The sequence below is a fragment of the Larimichthys crocea genome, unplaced genomic scaffold, assembly GCF_000972845.2.
Source record: "Larimichthys crocea isolate SSNF unplaced genomic scaffold, L_crocea_2.0 scaffold100, whole genome shotgun sequence".
Taxonomy (NCBI): Eukaryota; Metazoa; Chordata; class Actinopteri; family Sciaenidae; genus Larimichthys; species Larimichthys crocea.
Genome location: NW_020851384.1, coordinates 252736 through 269870, shown reverse-complemented (window position 1 = coordinate 269870; position 17135 = coordinate 252736). Strand labels below are relative to the sequence as shown.

Here is a 17135-nt window from a genome sequence, read left to right as displayed (position 1 = left end):
GACACATTTATAGTTGTGATGAAGCTTCACATATTTGAACTGACATGCTGACTGAAGTGTGTTATTAACATAATGTCAGTGCTTCATTAAATATCTCAGTTATTAAACTCGACAACAATCAAACAAAAAACTCAAACAGTCTGATCTGTGAAGGATCATCACACACACACACACACACATCTGAAGAGTGTTTAAACACTTTGTGGTCATTTGGGGGTTAACAGTGTTGGCTGATAGGCCTCTGTTAGCCCCGCCCCTCTTATCTGATTGGATGTGTCCTTGCTATGAAGACATTTAAACCCCTCCTTCAGCCTCCGTTCTCAGCCGACCCACCTAAACCACTTTCCACTCAGACCTGCAGGACCCGATCAGACCAGGAACTCAGACATGGGTGAGTTTGTTTTCTCACTTTATTCCTCCCTCCATCTGCTCCATCACTCCTCCACCCACTCTCTGCAGCTGCTTAATGAGCTGTTTCCCTCATGGAGTTTGGTTGGAGCAGAGCTGTTGGTGACCTTTGTCCTGTTTTCAGAGTCTGTCGGGTCACAAAGTAAAGGCGCAGTTCATAGAAACCAACGTGACCTCAGCACCGTGTTACTCTGAGGGTCACAGGAGGGACATTTGTTTTCATCACCTGAAGACAAGCTTTACATTTCTGTCATTATTGTAACCATGTGACGCTTCAGGTGTTTTAAAGACAGAGCCGTCCACAAGACTCACCTCACAGTCCTTCAACAAAACATGAATATTTCATATTTAACATTATTATTCACTCAGCAGTGACGTGTTTCTAAATGTACCAACAGAACCGGCTTGAGTTTTGTCCGCGTCCTCTGAGTTTACTTTAAAGTGTTAAAAAGTTACACAGACAGACTACAGACAAGAGGAAGCACTCCATCATCATCATCATCATCATCATCATCATCATCATCATCATTATCATCATCATTGAATCCAAAACATTCTGAACACGTGTGGTTTCAGACGAGTTTAATGATGAACAACTCAACCAACCATCATGTGTGTGTGTAGATGTGTGTATGTGGGTGTTACATAACTTTCTGGAGGTCACATTCACAAGAAACCTGACTATTGAGTAAACAGTTTTTACCATAGTGATAAAAACCTGAAGCTCAGTCCAGACCACACTAGACCACATCAGACCACTTTGTCTTATTTTGAATGGTCTTGTTTGATCCTGTGATGTTTGTTCTGGTGTTCATGTATTAATAATGTAATGTACAGTGCTGCTCAAAGTTTTGTGAACCCTACAACGATGGTCAGATTTTTTGTAAAAAATACTAAATAACCTCATTAAATGTTAAGTTATAGGCCAATTCACAATCCTGACATTCAAAATAATAGGCTCAAACTAAAGAAATTGTTATATTGCCATTCTTTATTTTACAGAAGTGGTTAATTTAAGAAAACTCAAATTAATGGGTGCAAAAGTATGTGACTCTCTTCAGTTAAACTCAACCAAACAGTTTCTGTAGTGACTCATCAGTCTCTCATGTCTACTCTGGAGGATATTTGCTATTACCAATGTTCTTATGTCTCTTGTTAATATTTTAGAAGGTTGTCCACTTCTAGGCAGCCTCACATTGGAACAATGAAGCTTTATTGCTCCCACCAGATAAATGTGCAGTCACTATCCTCTTCCTGAGGTCCTCTGAGATCTTGCTTCCTCTTGGCATGATTGACCTGTATGGGTTTACCCGGGTAAGACTAAAGTCACCTGGTTTCATCTCTGTTTCAGTCAGTGATGCACAGTTTCGTCCCTAAATATCTCTGATGTTATTGGTCCATTTCAGTTATTCATTTAGACTTCAGTTTGTCCCACCAGATTCTACTGAACTGCTGGTTTTAACCAATGCAGCTCAAGGTTCATGAACTGTTTCACCTACATAAGTCGACCAAAAACTCTTTTTATGTATGTATGTATGTATGTATGTATGTATGTATGTATGTATGGTATGTATGGTATGTATGTATGGTATGTATGTATGGTATGTATGTATGGTATGTATGGTATGTATGTATGTATGTATGTATGTATGTATGTATGTATGTATGTGATGTGTGTGTATGTATGTGATGTGTGTGTATGTATGTATGTATGTATGTATGGTATGTATGTATGTATGAATGTAATGTATGTATGTATGTATGTATGTATGTAATGTGTATGTATGTATGTATGAATGTAATGTGTGTATGTATGTATGTATGTAATGTGTGTATGTATGTAATGTGTGTATGTATGTAATGTGTGTATGTGTGTGTGTATGTATGTATGTATGTATGTATGTATGTATGTGTGTGTGTGTGACCTACTTGGGTTAAGACAAGCGAGTCTACCTGCGCGAGTCCACCAAGCAAGGCAAAACTATCCTCCATCTGTCCTACCTATATCACCATGTGCTTCCAGAAGATCCCCGTAGTTTCTACTGCACGGGCCCCCCTACGCCGCAACCTTCACACCAGGAATCTATTTAACCTCCGGCCACTGGAACATTATACACCCACCAAAACCTTCTCTGTTGGCCTATGGAACTGCCAATCCGCTGTCAACAAGGTGGACTTATGCCAGCAGTCTATCCCTGGATCTACTGGCCCTCACCAAAACCTGGCTTAAAACCGAAAACACCGCCACTCGGGCAGCACTCTCCGCAGCTCACTCCTTCTCCCATGCCCCCCGTCTCTCCAAGCGAGGAGGAGGAACTGGGGTCCTGGTTAACAACAAATGGAACTATGCTCCCCTGCTCCTCAACACCAACTACTGCTCATTTGAACACCATGCAATCAAAGTCATAGCTCCAGTCAAATGCTCAGTGATCGTCATCTATCGTCCTCCTGGACCTCTGGGTGACTTCGTCAATGAGTTAGACACGCTACTGTCCTCAATCCCTGAACTTGAGTGCCCGCTGCTGGTCCTCGGTGATTTCAACATCCATCTAGGCAAAGCTTACGCCACAGACTTTCTATCCCTCATCATCTCATTCGACATGCAACTAGTCAGTACTCCCCCAACTCACAAAAACGGCAATCAACTGGATCTCGTCCTTACCAAAAACTGCAAAACTGATGACATAATGGTCACACCATTATATACCTCGGACCACTTCTTCATCCACTTCATGGTTTCCCTCCCAGAACTACCTACCACCCCTCAACCCATGACCACCTCTCGACGCAATCTCCGCAACTTGTCTGCCACCCACTTCGCCTCAATCGTCGCTACTGCCCTTCCCCCTCCCAACAGTTTCTCTCCGCTAGATGTCAACGCAGCCGCAGAATCTCTCAGTTCCACACTAACCGCATGCCTAGATTCCCTGTGCCCTCTTTCTAGAAAACCAGCACGCTCCACTCAGCCCCGCCCATGGTTGACTGATGCCATCCGCTCGTCACGTACAGCACTCAGAGCTGCAGAACGGAAATGGCACAAATCCAAAAACCACGCTGACCTAGAAGCCTTCCAATCTCTCCTAGCGTCATTCTCTTCATCTGTCACGACTGCTAAAATGGAATATTACAACAAGAAAATCAGCAGCACAACTGACACACGGAAACTCTTCTCCGCCTTCAAATCGCTGCTCAATCCTCCCCCACCCCCACCTGCCACCAACCTCACTGCTGACAGCTTTGCCTCCTTCTTCACAGACAAGGTGGCGATAATCAGCAAACAATTTTGTGATCCCCCCGGTCACAACCTGCTACTCCCCCGAGACAACAGCGCAACTCTCTCCTCGTTCACCCCTCTCTCGGAAGACGAGGTATCCAAACTGATCATAAACAACCGACCCACCACCTGCCCACTGGACCCCATCCCCTCTAAACTCCTACAAGATATCGCTCCTACAGTAGTCCCACCGATCACATCCGTGATTAATGCCTCACTGTCCTCAGGCGTATTTCCAGCGGCCTTCAAACAAGCCAGAGTTACGCCATTACTAAAAAAGACTACGCTTAACCCCGCCTCGGTTGAAAATTATCGGCCGGTGTCACTGCTCCCCTTCCTCTCGAAAACCATTGAGAGGGCGGTCTCTAAACAAATCACTGACTTCCTCACCCATCACCACCTACTTGACCCAAAGCAATCGGGTTTCAGAAGTGGCCACTCCACCGAAACAGCCTTACTATCTGTCTCAGAAGCCTTAAAAACAGCCAGAGTACGAGGGCAATCATCTGTACTCATCCTTCTCGACTTATCGGCTGCCTTCGATACAGTCAATCACGACATACTCCTAACCACACTCGCTAACATGGGCATTACAGGCTCTGCCCACTCCTGGCTCGAGTCCTACCTCGCTGGACGCTCCTTTAATGTGTCTTGGCAAGGTCGTCTGTCATCGACTCATACCCTCTCCACGGGGGTGCCGCAGGGGTCGGTGCTGGGTCCCCTTCTGTTTGCCATCTACACCACCTCGCTGTCCCATGTTATCCGCTCACACGGCTTCTCCTACCACTGCTATGCCGATGACACACAGCTATACCTGTCGTTCCAGCCGGACGACACCACGGTCTCCGCACGCATCTCCGCCTGTCTCTCTGATCTGTCAACTTGGATGAAAGACCACCATCTCCAGCTTAATCTGTCAAAAACCGAACTCCTGGTCATCCCTGCCCATGAGTCAATCTGCCATGACTTCAACCTGAAAATTGGTACTGTCACCATTACCCCTAACCATGCTGCTAAAAACCTGGGCGTGGTACTAGATGATCGTCTTTCTCTCTCTGAACACATTTCCTCCGTAGCGAGGTCATGTCGCTATGCATTGTACAATATTAGAAAAATCAGACCGTACCTGACCCAATATGCCGCTCAGCTCCTGATTCAGGCTACAGTCAGCTCCCGCCTCGATTACTGCAACTCGCTCTTGGCTGGCCTACCTGCTTGCGCGATCAAACCTTTGCAAATGGTCCAGAATGCCGCAGCGCGACTGGTTTTCAATCAACCTAAAAGGTCACATGTCACCCCACTCTTCAGCGACCTGCACTGGCTGCCTGTAGCTGCCAGAATTAAACACAAAGCTCTGACGCTAGCCTACAAAACCATCTCAGGATCTGCCCCTGCCTATCTCAGCGCCTTACTAAAGGCTCACGTCCCGACCAGGGCGCTACGCTCCGCTCATACAAACCGTCTAGTTGTACCCTCGCCTCTCGCAAAGCGAGGTCACTCTAAACTCTTCTCTGTGGTCGTCCCCAAATGGTGGAATGACCAACGGCTACTAGAACAGCAACATCCCTTTCTACCTTTAAAAACTTGTAAAAACCTTTCTGTTTCCAGAATGCTTCCCTGCCTAACAAAACTAACAACACTAACAACTACTCTGTGTCCTTTACACCTTTCTCAGCTTATGTCCTCCTCTGTAAGTCGCTTTGGATAAAAGTGTCTGCTAAATGCAATGTAATGTAATGTAATGTAATGTAATGAATATGGGTATAGCTAGATGTTTATACCTGAGGGGTGTCTCTGAATTCTTCAAGGAGTTGGCCCCTAGGGCGGCCCCTATACCTGATTGGCCCCTCTCCCGTCCCTTTGTCTGAGCGCCCCCCTTCTGTCTGTTTGCAAGTATTGGTGCCGGCACCCTGCTGTGATTGCCCCACACCTGGCGTGTCCTGCAGGATCTTGCATTTAGCTGCAAAGTTTGAGTCTAGGCATCACAGTTCACAAAGACAAAAGGGGCTGGATGCCTTTTGTCCAAGGAGAGGGGGGGGCTATGCATCACTACCTACACAGACAAAAGGGCTGGCGTCCTGAATGAAGAAGGGGGAGGCTGTGCGTCTCCTTTGATCGAAACAAAGACATTAAATTTGCTGTTACAGTATGTAATGTATGTATGTATGTATGTATGTATGTATGTATGTATGTATGTATGTATGTTATGTATGTATGTATGAGTGGTGTAGTAATAATATTTGTATGACTCCTGATTATTATTATTCAGTTTGCTGAATGTTCTTTGCACGTTATGTTTGTTGTTCTGCAGACGAATGTTTGACCTTTCCATAATTTAGATATTATGAGATTATTTTAATTACAGAAGTAAAATGAATCTGTTTGTTCACGTTGACCTGAACCACACCTTCATTCCTCAACCTGTTCCTCCATCACACTGTCGAGTACTTTACATAGATGAATTTTAACCATGTGAGTCCAGATTCCAGTCAGACACCAAGAGTTTGACATTTACCCTACTGTTTGAGGCTTCTCAGTCATCCAGGTCGGCTTTGTTTGAGGTGCTTCTTAGGGTTATCTGAGGTGAGGTGGGGACGACAGGAGATAAGTGGTGTTCGAGGCCTATTGATCCATCATGATCCGACCATGATCCAAAGAGATTCTCCATGTCACAGGACGTTCGGCTTTCTTGGTCTTCAGGTGCTCCGTAAATGTTTGATGGGGTTGAGGTGACTGTGAAGGAAAGTCCATGACTCCTTGATCTTCATCAGTTGTCTTTGGTCTTCTAGTAGTTCTTTGAGGTGTTTGGACTCATTGTCCTGCTGCAGTATGAATCCTTAAACCAGAGGAAGTCAGGCTGGAGTCAGTCTCTTCTTAAGGAGGAGCATCACTTAAGCTGTTTGTATCTGAGATCTCATCTTTTGACTTGCAGCAGCAGATGAGGGTTGGAATGTAGGTCAACAAATCAGAGCTTTGCCTTCAGGCTCAGCTACCTCTCAACCACAACAGCCGGGCACAATGCCCGCATTACTGCTGGCACCACTCCATCACATTGGTTCACGACCAAATACAGGAAGAACTGAAAACATTCACAAGAGCCTCAGCTACACTTTGTGTTTACTGCTGAATGCTAATGTTAGCATGCTTCATGTTGTGTCGCTGCAGAGAGGTTTGTTTACTTGACTGAGTCATCAGTTTAATTACAGGTGTGAGTAGCGACCAACCTCCCAACACAGAAATACATGCTAAGTATCAAACAGACAGCCTGTCTGTGACCTCTGACCTTTCCCTTGTTGTGTTTTCAGATAGTTGTTCAGGATGTGGACCCGGATACCGCAGCCCACTGGAGGCCATGAAGGGTGAGTATGAACCAGTTTATGAATGTGTTCACGGACACTGCTACATGTTATATGGCATACATATATATGTATATAGCCTGTATAGGTGTATCAAATCAAATCAGATTTTATTTGTACAGTCCAAAGTCACAAAGTCCATTTTCCTCTGAGGCTTTACAATCTGTACAGGGAGTGACACCCTCTGTCCTTAGACCCTCGGTTCCAGTGAGGAAAAACTTGCCCACAAAAACCTTTAACAGGGAAAAAAGGTGGAAGAAACCTCAGGAAGAGCCACAGAGGAGGGATCCCTCTCCCAGGACGGACAGACGTGCAATAGATGTCACGTGTACAGAACAAATCAACACAAACATATTGTACAATTACAATGACTGATAAAATGACAATGAATTACAATGACTGATAAAATGACAATGAATTACAATGACTGATAAAATGATTACAGTAGCAGATATGGCAGCAATAATGACAGTAGTATTATGTGTAGTGGACGTCATGCAGGACCACAGCAGCAGCCACGATCCACGAGAACCTGCTGGACGACAGAGACAGAAACTCCAGGGAAGAAGTTTAGTTAGAGACATGCATTAATGAGACAAGTTTTCAGTAAAGGGAGATGTGACTGCATCTTCAACCAATACTGTGCCTGACTAGGAATAACCCTGAGAGAGACAGACAGACAGACAGACAGACAGACAGACAGACAGACAGACAGACAGACAGACAGACAGACAGACAGACAGACGTCCCCCTGCAGTCTAATCCTATGGCAGCATCACTAAGGGATGACCTGAGCCAGCACTAACTATAAGCTCTATCAAAGAGGAAAGTCTTCAGTCTACTCTTAAAGGTGTTGACCGTGTCTGCCTCCTGAACCCAGAATGGTAGTTTGTTCCACAGAAGAGGAGCCTGATAGCTGAAAGCTCTGGCTCCCAATCTACTTTTGGAGACTATAGGAACCACAAGGAACCACAAGGAACCACAAGGAACCCAGCGTCCTGAGAGCGCAGTGTTCTAGAGGGGTAGTAAGGTACTATGAGCTCTTTTAGATATGATGGTGCCTGACCATGAAGAGCTTTGTAAGTAAGGAGAAGAATTTTAAATTCTATTCTAGATTTAATAGGTAGCCAATGCAAGGAAGCCAAAATGGGAGAGATGTGATCTCTGATCTTGGTTCCTGTCAGAACACGTGCAGCAGCATTCTGAATTAACTGCAAAGTCCTAAGAGACTTATTGGAGCAGCCTGATAACAAAGAGTTACAATAGTCCAGCCTTGAAGTAACAAATGCGTGGACTAGTTTTTCTGCATCCGCCTGAGACACGATGCGTCTGATTTTAGCGTATTGTGTGTATATGTATATAACTTGTATTTATGTATATAACCTGTATACATGAACCTGTAAATATGTTTCAGTATGAGTCAGAGTGTCTCATCATTTTATTTGTTTGTTTTTTGTTGAAGGACGTCGGGAGGAGATCGTCTACCTGCCCTGTATCTACCGTAACACTGACATCCTGAAACCGGACTACCTCGCCACCGTTGACGTTGACCCGAAATCCTCCACCTACTGTCAGGTAGAACAAGTCATCCAATCAGCTGCTGGGTCGTCCCGGTTTTCAGTTTTTTAAAGTAATTTTCACTTATCTGCTCGTCATACTGTGACTTATCCTCTGTGCAATCAATGAAGAGTTATATCATCTTAATAAAACATCATTTTAACTCTACTTTGACCTGTCATGACCTTTGACCTCCGCCCTCGCAGGTCATCCACCGGCTGCCAATGCCGAACCTTCGTGACGAACTGCATCACTCCGGCTGGAACGCATGCAGCAGCTGCTTTGGCGACGCCTCCAAGAAGAGGAACCGTCTAATCCTGCCGGCGCTCATGTCGTCCAGAATCTACGTGGTTGACGTCGGGACAAACCCTCGAGCGCCACAGATACACAAGGTACGAACAACCCGAAGAGCCAATCAGAAACAATTACATTAATCAGTGTGACCACAGTCAGTAAAACAGTGACCTGCATTTTGGAAAGAAAACTTCATTTCCTGTGTTTGCACAGCAAAGCTTTAACTGTTGGCTCATTACCCATCCGGCACTGCTCCAGGGATCCAGACCAGCGCTGACTCTGACAGCAGCTGTTTTCTTTAATTCGGACAGAAACTGAAGCTGAACTATGAGGAGGAGGAGGAGGGTTGTCTCTGAGGATAAACACTCCCACAGCTGTGATTGTGAAAGATGGAAAAGTTTCTTCTGTGATCAACAGAATCCAAACATGCTGAGTCACCATGATTGAACGGGTCAGTCTGGATCTCTAATGGAAGATGGTGGATTGTTCCCTTCAGGTTAAGTTCTGACCCAAGTGAAGGAGTTCAAAGAGAACCGGGTCACGTCAGCAGTAACTCTTTCTAGAGCTGATCCTGGATGTCAGTCCAGTCTTCAGCTGAGGTTCTGGTTTCTGGGTTGTGGATGAAAGAATAAGATGGTGGATCTTTGTTCCATCTAGGTCTAGAACATGGAGGACATCTGTGATACCTTGACCCAGTCTTCAGTCTTGAACTCAATGTTGTGATGACAAGTCAGGACAACAAGACAATTACAAAATAAAACAGGAAATGTGCTTTTATTGTAAAGGGCTTAGCTTTTGTTTTGAAAAGTTGTATTAATATAAACTGAGCTGCGTTTACATTCTCTGACTTCAGATGGTCGAGCCCATCGAGCTGTACTGGAAGTCTGGACTGGCCAACCCGCACACCTCCCACTGCCTGGGCAATGGACAGATCATGATCAGCTGCATCGGAGATCCAGCCGGCAACAACAAAGGTGAGACAGCAGTAAAGGTGAGACAGCAGTAAAGGTGAGACAGTAAAGGTGAGACAGTAAAGGTGAGACAGTAAAGGTGAGACAGCAAAGGTGAGACAGCAGTAAAGGTGAGACAGCAGTAAAGGTGAGACAGCAGTAAAGGTGAGACAGCAGCAAAGGTGAGACGATTGCAGACCACAGTCCGTGAAAGGTTGATAAAGATCTGAACCATCCATGAACTCTCAACAACAAACCTCGGCTGAACGTTGTCGTAGCGTTGTCTCGAGGTTCACCTGCTGTCGTCCTCTCAGGTGGCTTCGTCCTGCTGGACGGCGAGACGTTTGAGGTGGTCGGTAACTGGGAGCACCCGGGTGAAGCGGCGCCGTTTGGATATGACTTCTGGTACCAACCTCGACACAACGTGATGATCAGCAGCGAGTGGGGAGCGCCCAAAGCTCTGGTGGACGGGTTTAATCCAGCACACGTCAAAGAAGGTGAGTCACGTCTCCTGACCTGAGGTCAAAGGTTCTGACCCAACAACACCAGTCAGTACCACAAGCTTCATGATCTGACCGTCCACACGTCACTCAGAGTTCATGGTTGTTGCTGTCTCAGGTCTGTACGGCACCTCCCTCCACGTTTGGGACTGGACCACACACAGGAAGCTGCAGTCGCTCCACCTCGGGGAAGAGGGCGCTGTTCCTCTGGAGGTCCGATTCCTCCACGACCCCGACGCCACCGAGGGCTACGTGGGATGCGCTCTGGGAGGAACCGTGTTCAGGTTCTACAAGACACCGGTCAGTACAACAACCCGGACCACTGAGAACTGTGTCTGTCTGTCTGTCTGTCTCTCACCTGTCTGTCTGTCTGTCTGTCTGTCTGTCAGGAAGGTGACTGGGCAGTAGAGAAGGTGATCCATGTCCCCAATAAGAAGGTCGAAGGATGGGTGCTGCCTGAGATGCCTGGTTAGTCTGTCTGTCTGTCTGTCTGTCTGTGTATCTGACGTCCTGTCTGTCTGTCTGTCTGTCTGTCTGTCTGTCTGTGTATCTGACGTCCTGTCTGTCTGCCTGCCTGTCTGTCTGTCTGTCTGTGTGTCTGTCTGTCTGTCTGTCTGTCTGTCTGTGTATCTGTCTGTGTATCTGACGTCCTGTCTGTCTGTGTGTCTGTCTGTCTGTCTGTCTGTCTGTCTGTCTGTGTATCTGACGTCCTGTCTGTCTGCCTGTCTGTCTGCCTGTCTGTGTGTCTGTCTGTCTGTCTGTCTGTGTATCTGTCTGTCTGTCTGTCTGTCTGTGTATCTGTCTGTGTATCTGACGTCCTGTCTGTCTGTAGGTCTGATCACAGACATCCTGATCTCATTGGACGATCGGTTCCTGTACTTCAGTAATTGGCTGCACGGTGACATCAGACAGTATGACATCACAGACAGGAGGAAGCCACGATTGGTCGGCCAGGTAAGTGTCTCACACCTGCCCAATGAACAGGTGAGGGCTGAGAGTGAGACAGCTAACCTGTCTGTCTCTTCCAGGTGTTTCTGGGAGGAAGTATCATCAGTGATGGTCCAATCAGAGTCGTGGAAGACCCCGAGAACCAGCCGCAGCCCCACCCACGCATCATCAAGGTACCACAGACAGGAGGCAGTGAGACAGGAATCCTGTCACTCTGACCTGTCTGTCTCTCTGACTTTTCTCTCTCTGACCTGTCTGTCTCTCTGACCTGTCTGTCTGTTTTTGCCCTGTCTGTCACGCTGACCTGTCTCTGACCTGTCTGTCTCTCTGACCTGTCTGTCTCCGACCTGTCTGTCTCTGACCTGTCTGTCTCTCTGACCTGTCTGTCTCTCAGGGGAGGCATGTCCCTGGTGGTCCTCAGATGTTACAGTTGAGTTTGGACGGTCTCAGACTTTATGTGACGACGTCTCTGTACAGCGGCTGGGACAAACAGTTCTACCCCGACATGATGCGGTCAGTACACATAGTACACGCAGTACACGCAGTACACGCAGTACACACAGTGCTATTGCAATATACTACTGTCGTACCGCAATAATACTGCTGTACTGTAATATAGTACAGTATATTATGGTAGTATTACCTATCTGTCACGTGTGTCTCTCTCTCTCTCTCTCTCTCACCTGTCTGTCTCTCACCTGTCTGTCTGCAGAGAGGGTTCAGTGATGATGCAGATCGATGTGGACTCTGTCAAAGGGGGTCTGACCCTGAATGAAAACTTTCTGGTGGATTTCGGTAAAGAACCCGACGGTCCAGTTCTGGCCCATGAGGTCCGGTATCCTGGTGGAGACTGCACGTCCGACATCTGGCTGTGAGCAGAGAGACAGCTGATTGGCTCTTTCAGTGTCACATGGTGACATCGTCATAAAAAACGTCTAACATCAAATCAAATGAAAGTTTATTGATCACAACACAATCAAATGAAAAGAAAGTGTTCAGAAAAAAAGTTTATTAAAATTTAAACTTTATAAAAACAAAGTATTAAAATAAACAGAGTTTGAATGACGCCGACTGAAAGAACAAACAAACATTTGTTTGAATATTCAGTGTCACATTATTAATTCATTAACCACACGTCGTATAAGTGTCATATAGTTATTAGATCACGTGTCATAATTAATGCTTCACACATTTATTCTTCAGATTCTGAATCATTCTAAACTTTTATATCAAACGTTTGTCTCCAGGTAACAAACTGACCAATCAGATATCAGCCTGACACTCAGGTACGCACACACGTGTGTTGATAAGAACACGCTAAGAACGCGCTAACATTCCGTAGTTGAAGTTTGTTTTTTTAGGTTCACACATGTCGATCGACCAATCACTGGACTCAGAACAATCAACTGTAATCACATGACCACATGATCACATGTTTGACTGACTTCTTGAACACAGGAGTCCGGGGGTTCGAGTCCCGTGTGTTAGACAGTGTTGATGTCCTGCAGCGGCTCCTGCTGGTCAGACTGTAAACTCTTCATGTTTAAATAAAGTTTCATTTGATTGCTCGTCTGTCTGATTCTGTCACCTCGTTAACGTCATGACATCATCATGACATCATTAATGATGTCAACATTAAAACGCTGATGAAGACCATAAGATGTCATTATGACTGATGAGAGGCGGGACAACGTTTACCTGCATTTAATGTTAAGTTAATGTTTATTTAAGTTTTTTTTTAATTATTTTATAATTATTAAAATGATAAATAAATGTTTAAATTAATTTTAACATTAATTTAAATACATGTATTTATATTCTGATAATTCTTATTTCTTTTTTTAAACATTTTGAGATTTCAGGATTCTTAAATAAATAAAACTGATTTAATGTTTTATCTATTCAGACTGAGACCACAGAAGAAGAAATTTGAAGTGGAAATGAAATAAACAATGAGTGGAGCCAACATTTGTATAAAGTAACATTTATATAAAGTACAACATTATATATAAGTAACATTTATAATAAAGTAACAACAATTTGTATAAAATAAACAACATTTGAAATAACGTAACAACATTTGTATAAAATAACATTTCTATGAAGTAACAACATTTGTATAAAATAACAACATTTGTATAAAGTAACAACATTTGTATAAAATAACATTTATATAAAGTAACAACATTTGTATAAAATAACAACATTTGTATAAAGTAACAACATTTGTATAAAATAACATTTATATAAAATAACAGTTGTAAAAGTAACAACTTTGTATAAAGTAACAACATTTGTATAAAGTAACAACATTTGTATAAAATAACTTATAAAATACAACATTTCTAATGAAGTAACAACAATTGTATAAAATAACATTTATATAAAGTAACATTTATATAAGTAACAACATTTTAATAAGTAACACATTATATAAAGGTAACATTATATAAAACATTTAAAAAGTAACAACAGTTTATACAGTAACAACATTTATATAAAAGAACATTTATATAAAGTAACAACATTTATATAAAGTAACATTTATATAAAGTAACAACATTTGTATAAAGTAAACAACATTTATATAAAGTAACATTTATATAAAGTAACATCTATAAAGTAACAACATTTGTATAAAGTAAAACATTATATAAAGTAACACATTTATATAAAGTAACATCTGTATAAAGTAACATCTGTATAAAGTAACAACATTTATATAAAGTAACAACATTTATATAAAGTAACATCTGTATAAAGTGACATTTATATAAAGTAAAACATTTATAAAAGTAACATCTGTATAAAGGTAAATTTATAGTAAAGTAACAACATTTATATAAAGTAACATCTGTATAAAGGACATTTATATAAGTAAACTTTAATATAAGTAACACATCTGTATAAAGTGACATTTAGTATAAAGTACAACATTTATATAAAGTAACATCTGTATGAAGTTACATTTATATAAAGTAAACACATTTATAATAAGTAACATTGTATAAAGTGACATTATAAAAGTAAAACATTTAATAAAGTAACATCTGTATGAAGTTACATTTGTATAAAGTACAGAGGCAGCCTGAAAGGTGATGATGTGGAGACAATAAACAGAAGAAGTCATGAGCAGAACAAGAACAGCTGAAGACAACAAGAACAGAGAGGAGAGGAGGCACAGGAGGAGAGGGAGAGGGGGAGAGAGTGAGGACAGTTAGGAGCAGGTTCAGGAGGAGCAGGTTCAGGAGGAGAGGAGGCAGGTTCAGGAGGAGCAGGTTTCAGGAGGAGAGGAGGCAGGTTGCAGGAGAGGTCAGGCAGGTTCAGGGAGGAGCAGTTTCAGGAGGAGGAGCAGGAGGAGCAGGTTCAGGAGGAGACATGAGGAGGTTCAGGAGGAGAGGGAGGCATGGGATTTGTCAGGTAGGTAGAGGAGCAGGCAGAGGATTAGAAGGAGGGCAGGCAGGAAGGAGCAGGTTCAGGGAAGGAGGAGGAGCAGTTCAGGAGGGAGCAGGTTGGCAGGAGGAGAGGTAGCAGGTTCAGGAGCAGCAGGAGGAGAGAGCAGGTTCGTTCAGGAGAGAGGAGCAGTTCAGAGAGGAGAGGAGCATGGTTTCAGGAGGAGGAAGGTTTCAGGAGGAGAGGAGCAGGTTCAGGAGGAGGAGAGGAGGCAGGAGGAGCAGGTTCAGGAGAGCAGGTTCAGAGGAGAGGAGGCAGGTTCAGAGGAGGGGCAGGTTCAGGAGGAGAGGAGGGGCAGGTCAGAGAGGAGGGGCAGGTTCAGGAGGAGCAGGTTCAGGAGGAGAGGAGCAGGTTCAGGGAGAGCAGTTCAGGAGGAGAGGACAGGTTCAGAAGGAGCAGGTTCAGGAGGAGCAGGTTCAGGAGGAGAGGGAGCAGGTTCAGGAGGAGGCAGGTTCGAGGAGGAGGTAGGAGGAGGTCGGAGGAGGAGAGGAGAAGTTCAGGAGGAGGCAGGTTCAGGAGGAGAGAGAGCAGGTTGGGAGGAGGAGCAGGTTCAGGAGGGAGAGGAGCAGAGTTCAGGAGGAAGCAGGTATCAGGAGGAAGAGGAGCAGTTCAGAAGAGAGGAGCAGGTTCAGGAGGAGCAGGTTCAGGGAGGAGAGGAGCAGGGTTCAGGAGGAGCATGTTCAGGAGGAAGGAGCCGGTTCAGGAGGAGAGGTAGAGCAGGTTCAGAGAGCGAGGCAGGGGGGAGGGTTCAGAGGAGAGGAGAGGGCAGAAGGAGCAGGGCAGGATTACGAGTAGGCAGGTTCAGGAGGAGAGGAGGTACAGAGTTCGATGGAGGAGGAGCAGGTTCAGGAGGAGGGAGGGTAGGGAACAGGTTCGAGAGGAGGACAGGTTCAGGAGGAGCAGGTTCAGGAGGAGAGAGAGGCAGGTTCAGGAGAGCAGGTTCAGGAGGAGAGGAGGCAGGGTTCAGGAGGAGAGGAGCAGGTTCAGAAGGGAGGCAGGTCACAGGAGGAGCAGGTTAGGGAGAGAGGAGAGGTTCAGGAGGAGCAGGTTCGAGGAGGAGCAGGTCAGGAGGAGAGGAGCAGTTCAGGAGGAGCAAGGTTCAGGAGGAGAGGAGCAGTGTTCAGGAGGAGCAGGTTCAGGAGGAGGCAGTTCAGGAGGAAGGAGCAGGTTCAGGGAGGAGAGGAGCAGGTTCAGAAGAGGACAGGTTCGGATGGAGCAGGTTCAGGAGGAGAGGAGCATAGTATCAGGAGGAGCAGGTTCTAGGAGGAAGAGGAGCAGGTTCAAGGAAGGAGCAGGTTCAGGAGGAGAGTGGAGCAGGGTTCAAAGGAGGTAGCAGGCAGGAGAGGAGCAGGTTAGGAGGAGCAGGTTCAGGAGGAGAGGAGGCAGGAGGAGGTCAAGCAGTGCAGGAGAGCAGGTTCGGAGAGAGGGAGAGGAGCAGCGTTCAGGAGGAGAGGAGGCAGGGAGGAAGGCAGGTTCAGGAGGAAGCATGGTTCAGGAGGAGAGGAGCAGGTTGCAGGTAGGATCAGAGAGTTCAGGAGGAGAAGGTTCAGGAGGAGAGGAGCAGTTCAGGAAGGAGCAGGTTCAGAGGAGAGGAGCAGGTTCAGGAGGAGAGGAGGCAGGTTCAGGAGAGGGAGCAGTTGCAGGAGGTAGGCAGGTTCAGGAGGAGAGGAGCAGGGGAGTTCAGGAGGAGAGGAGGGCAGGCAGGAGGCAGAGGAATTCAGGAGGAGCAGGTTCAGGAGGAGCAGGTTCAGGAGGAAGAGGAGCAGGTTCAGGAGGAGCAGGTTGGAGGTCAGGAGAGAGGAGCAGGTTCAGAGGAGAGGAAGCAGGTTCAGAAAGAGGGTTGGCAGGTTCAGGAGGAGCAGGTTCAGGAGGAGAGGAGGCAGGTTAGAGGGAGGAGGAGGAGAGTTCAGGAGGAGGGTAGGAGGAGCAGGTTCGGAGGAGGGCAGGTTCAGGAGGAGAGGGAGAGCAGGTTCAGGAAGAGAGGAGAGCAGGTTCAGGAGGAAGAGGAGCAAGTTTCAGAAGGAGGAGCAGGAGGGAAGCAGGTTCAGGAAGGAGCATGTTCAGGAGGAAGGAGCAGGTTCGGAGGGCGGGAGAGAGCAGGTTACAGGAGGAAAAGGAGCAAGTTCAGGAGGAGCGAGGAGGGCAGGTTCAGGAGGAGGAGGTGCAGGAGGAGAGGAGGGCAGAGGGGCAGGTTCAGGAGGAGCTGGGTCGTGAGGAGGAGCAGGTCAGGAGGCAGGTTAGGAGCAGGTTCAGGAGAGAGGAGGCAGGTTCAAGGAGGAGGAGGAGCGAGGAGGTTTCAGGAGGAGGAGCAGTTCAGGAGGAGCAGGATTCAGGAGGAGAGGAGCAGGTGTAGGCAGGAGGAGCAGGTTCAGGAGGATTAGAGGAGAGCTTTCTC

The 17135-nt window shown here is 45.7% G+C and overlaps 1 protein-coding gene across 2 annotated transcripts; it reads left to right on the top strand.

Annotated features, from left to right (window-relative positions):
- The first annotated feature begins 274 nt into the window (after nt 1-274).
- Nucleotides 275-12855, top strand: selenbp1 (selenium binding protein 1). Of its 2 annotated transcripts, XM_010753478.3 has the most exons (12): nt 275-391; nt 6988-7041; nt 8501-8613; nt 8802-8987; nt 9743-9863; nt 10154-10336; nt 10458-10639; nt 10729-10807; nt 11172-11293; nt 11368-11460; nt 11682-11800; nt 12000-12855. In XM_010753478.3, the coding sequence occupies exons 1-12, from the start codon at nt 388-390 to the stop codon at nt 12160-12162; spliced, it is 1419 nt and encodes a 472-aa protein (XP_010751780.3). In that variant the 5' UTR covers nt 275-387; the 3' UTR covers nt 12163-12855. The 2 variants fall into 2 exon arrangements, with proteins under 2 accessions (XP_010751780.3, XP_027131156.1); XM_027275355.1 differs by lacking the exons at nt 275-391; nt 6988-7041 and adding an exon at nt 7319-7359.
- Nucleotides 12856-17135: the final 4280 nt, after the last annotated feature.